Below are 4,454 nucleotides of genomic sequence, written 5' to 3' on the forward strand. Positions count from 1 at the left end.
CACACATGTGTGCATATATCCTATATAATAAAAGGCTAATACACAAATTGACCAAATGACAGAATGACTGGTTGCTATGATGTGCACTGACCAGAAGCCAGGCTCACGGCTGGTGAGTGCAACGGTGGTGGCAGGAGCCTCTCCTGCCTCCACAGCAGTGCTAAGGATGTCTGACTGATGGTGTAGGCCCGCTCCCTGCGCAGGCCTAAGTGGTCAATTGGACATCCCCTGAGGGCTCATGGACTGCGAGAGGCTGCAGGCTGGACTGAAGGAAACCCCCTCCCCTGAGTGCAAAATTTGTGCACTGGGACTCTAGTATATATATTTATTGATTTCAGGGAGGAAGGGAGAGAGAGAGAGAGAGAATCATTGATTGGCTGCCTCCTGTATGCCCCCCACTGGGGATTAAGCCCACAACTTGGGCATGTGCCCTGACTAGGAATCGAACTGTGACCTCCTGGTTCATAGGTCAACCCTCAACCACTAAGCCACACTGGCCGGGCTGTTAAGCAGCTTTATTCATCAAGGTCAGAAGGGTGGATGTGTTTTCTTTACAGTCTATTAGTTCCACATGTAACTTTTGACACAGGATTTGAGCTGTGACTTGCACTCACCCCAAAGGAGCCCCCAAGGTTAGGGCCCAGTCTGAGTGGGGCTGGGGGAGGGGAGCTTACCCGGCTGTCTTCATCTGACACCACAAGAGTAGCGCATCCTTGGCAGAGCGTGTCTCTCTGTTGTCCTCCGTCTCGATTTTGATGACTTGAATCTGTGAGGATACAAAGCTTAGCTTGGGGACCTGGAGGGCTTGAAGCTGGGAAACCCAGCCCCACCCTATTGCCAGGGAGGGAAGTGGGTAGCAGTAGGTGGAGACAGGGATGGGGTTCAGGAGTGGGCCAGGCCCTCCACAACAGGGGGCGGGCAGTGGTGGATTAGGGTCTCAGTTTCCAGGGATGGTGCCATCCTTGATGTCTGGGCCACTTCCCTGATCCCAGCCATCATCATTTCCCATCTGATTTAGTGCAGTGGCCTCCATGCTGGTCTCCCCACCCAACCCCATAATCTGTTCTTCGAGTGACAGAGGGACCCTGTGAAGAGCCAAATTAGTCACGTGCCTCCTATCCTCAGCACGTGGCTCCAGCTCACGCTGGGCAAAATAAAAGTCTCACAATCCCCTCTCGGTATGCTCTGGCCTCACCCTCAGCAGCTCGCTCTCCTCCAGAGACCTCTGTCCTACCACTAACTTACCAGTGTCCTCCCTCCCCAGGCCTTTGCGCTGGCTGTTCCTTTTGCCTGGGTCAACCTTCCCCCCGGTCCCCACAAGGCTCCACCTCCTCCTTGAGGGCTGCACTCTTGTCACCTTCTCAGTGAGGACTTGACCAACCACCTGATTTTAAATCTCAGTATGTCTACCCAAATTGCACATCCCCCTTTTCTGCCTATTATCTCCTTAGAATTTATCATTATACATTTTATTTCTTCATTTGGTTTATTGTCTCCCCATTATGGATTGAGTTGTGTTGTCATCCCCCCCCCAAAAAAAAAATTCATAAGTTGAAGCCCTAATCCCCAACGTGACTGTATTTGGAGAGAGGGCCTCAGAGAGTGAGTTAAGGTTAAATGAGGTCACAAGGGTAGCGCCCTAATGTAATGTACATGGTGTCCTTATAAGAAGAGGAAGAGCGCTGGCCAGTGTGGTTCAGTTGGTTGGAGCGTCATCTTGCATATCAAAAGGTCTGATTCCTGTGGGGGTCCCACAGGAGGCAACTGGTTGATGTTTGCTTCTCTCCCCCCCGTCTATTGTGAATAAGCATATTCTCGGGTGAGTATTAAAGAAGAGGAAGAGACCCTAGCCCCCCACAGAGGGGAGATCCTGTGAGGATGTGGCGAGACATGGTCCTTGGCAAGCCCAGGAGAGAGGCTTCAGGAAACCAAAACTGCTGGCACCTTGACCTTGAACTTTATGAGAAAATTAATTTCTGTTTAACCCCTGGTCTGTGGCATCTTGTTACAGTCCCCCTAGCACAGTGGTCGGCAAACTCATTAGTCAACAGCCAAATATCAACAGTACAACGATGGAAATTTCTTTTGAGAGCCAAATTTTTTAACTTAAACTATATTGGTAGGTACACTGTTATTAACTTAATTAGGGTACTCCTGAGGCTTAGGAAGAGCCACACTCAAGGGGCCAAAGAGCCGCATGTGGCTTGCGAGCCGCCGTTTGCCGACCAAGGCCCTAATAGACTAAAGTGCTCACTACCCTGTAAGAGTTCCAGGACCACGTGACGTTTATGTCCAGAATAAGAGCAGGTTCGAGAAACTTAGGCGGGTGCTCGACACTTGGGCCCTAGCCTTGAGAGCTGAGTTTGGCATTTAGGTACAACGTAGAGAATTAGGTAGCCCAATCCCTGGTTTTAGGCTCCAGCTACCAGCCACCCACCCCACTCCCAATCCAATGGTCTCATTCCCTCATTCTGTACTGACATCCATACCTGTCTCCAGCTTTCACCATTTTTCCGAGCTCCATTCCCAGTATCCAGTGGATTCATAAATGCCTCCTACTAATGTCCCCTGACCCTGATGACCACCATTCTCTAAGATGACCTCAGTGTCTCTCCAAAACCTGATCTTTCTCCCTGGCCCTGTCTCAGGGTGGCTCCACTATCCTCCAGTCCTCAGGCCAGAGCCTTGGGTCTAGACCTGAACAGCTACCCATCCTTCCCATTCCCCTATGGCATGTCCACTCCCCCCATCACCCCCTCCCCCAGCTTCTTTCCTATCTGCCCTCCTTTTCACCTCTCTATGCCCCACCCCCAGGTCTAGCTCCAAACTCTTCCCTGGATTCCCAGCCCCCAATTTTGGTGACCACCCAATCCAGAGGGATCCTTCTAAATCTAACTACTCTTGGTAAAACTCTCCAATCTCTGCCCTTGTCAGACAGAATAAAATCCAAACTGCTTATCAGAGATCACCTAGGCCCTGGCAGCCCCTCTGATATCATCTCCTCAGCCACCTCTGGCCTCCTATTCTCTAGCCATTCTGGTCTTTCTGTACATCCAACATGCCACCTCAGGGCCTTTGCATGTGCTGTGTCCCCTATCTGGAATGCATTCTCCCTTCCATTTCATATGTCATTTAGCAAGCAGCTTCTCAGAGAGCCCTTCTCTGGTCACCCAATCTAAAATATCAGTGCCATAAAATTAATACTTTATATCTTTTTCTGACTTATAATCTCTTCTGCATAGCTCTTTTTTCTTCTTTGCCTAGAACTGGTACTTTTCCCATACACCCCTTGTTTATATTTTTATAGGTTTGTTTATTGTCCATCCACAAAAGCAGAAAATCTATTTTGTTTCTGAACAGAAGCAAAATTGTTGGAATTTGAATTCCAGCTCTACTACCCAGCTGTGTGATCTTGAGCATATTACTTCACTTCTCTGGGCTCGTTTCCTCACCAGTAAGATGGAATAATAAAAACTACTTAGTTTAGGGGGTTGTTGTATGTATTAAATGCCACATGCTTAGAACAGTGACTGGAACACAGTAAAAAACATAAAAATGATGATCATAGTGATGCTGGTGGTGATAATGATTTTTCTTTTTAATCCTCACCCGAGGATATTTTTCCATTGACTTTTAGAGAGAGGGGAAGAGAGAGGGAAAGACAGAGAGAAACACTGATGTGAGAGAAACACATGGATTGGTTGCCTCCTGCATGAGCCCCTGCGGGGGAGGACCCTGCAACCGAGGTACATGGCCTTGACCAGAACTGAACCCGGAACGTGCAGGCCGACGCTCTATCCACTGAACCAAACAGGCTGGGGCAATGATTATTATTTTTATCATTATTTTCATTTCTATTAGAATTTGTTGGAGCGAATGAATGAATGGTTGAGTGGATGGGGGACGCCGCCCTCAAGCCCCACCTTAGGAGGGCAGGGGACACCTGGGGATCACCTGGAAGCGCAAGATGATGGTCCAGACCAGCCCCAGGGTCAGCCGGTGGTTCCCGTCCACAATGTCGTGGGAGCCCACGTTCTCCAGGTGCACGCGCTGCTCCTTCAGGAACTGCAGAGCCTTGTCCACGTTTTCCAGGGAGTGGATCCTCATGCGACCGCGCGTGGGCCGTGGCTAGGGCGGCGGGGCGTTGGGAGATGGAGGGCCAGACCTAGAACCCTGCGCCCCGGCACCACCCCTTTCAAAGACGTCAGCCCCGTAATCAGGCCTCTGGATTTCCAGGCCCAGACCAGACTCCGCAGCCTCACCAAAGACCCGAGACCCAGTCCTAAAGAATCCCCCCACCCCCGGGTCAGTGCGGGGAGGAAGGGAGGGGAGGGACACCTGTAATACTTTCAACAATGAAGATAAATATTTTAAAAAAGAATCCCTCTCCTTCCCATAGCCGGACCCTTTCAAGAGCCAGTTCCCTTCCAGGCTCATTCCAGTTCCTGTCCCCC

At 50.2% G+C, this 4,454-nt stretch overlaps 1 protein-coding gene across 1 annotated transcript in view; it reads right to left on the reverse strand.

Annotated features, from left to right (window-relative positions):
- Positions 1-4,454, reverse strand: part of SPTBN4 (spectrin beta, non-erythrocytic 4) — a 75,984-nt gene that overhangs the window by 59,699 nt on the left and 11,831 nt on the right. The window contains 2 exon segments of the mRNA XM_015560940.1: positions 675-766; positions 3,955-4,128. Coding sequence (XP_015416426.1) covers positions 675-766; positions 3,955-4,128 — 266 coding nt within the window.

Source organism: Myotis davidii, unplaced genomic scaffold (assembly GCF_000327345.1).
Source record: "Myotis davidii unplaced genomic scaffold, ASM32734v1 scaffold736, whole genome shotgun sequence".
NCBI lineage: Eukaryota > Metazoa > Chordata > Mammalia > Chiroptera > Vespertilionidae > Myotis > Myotis davidii.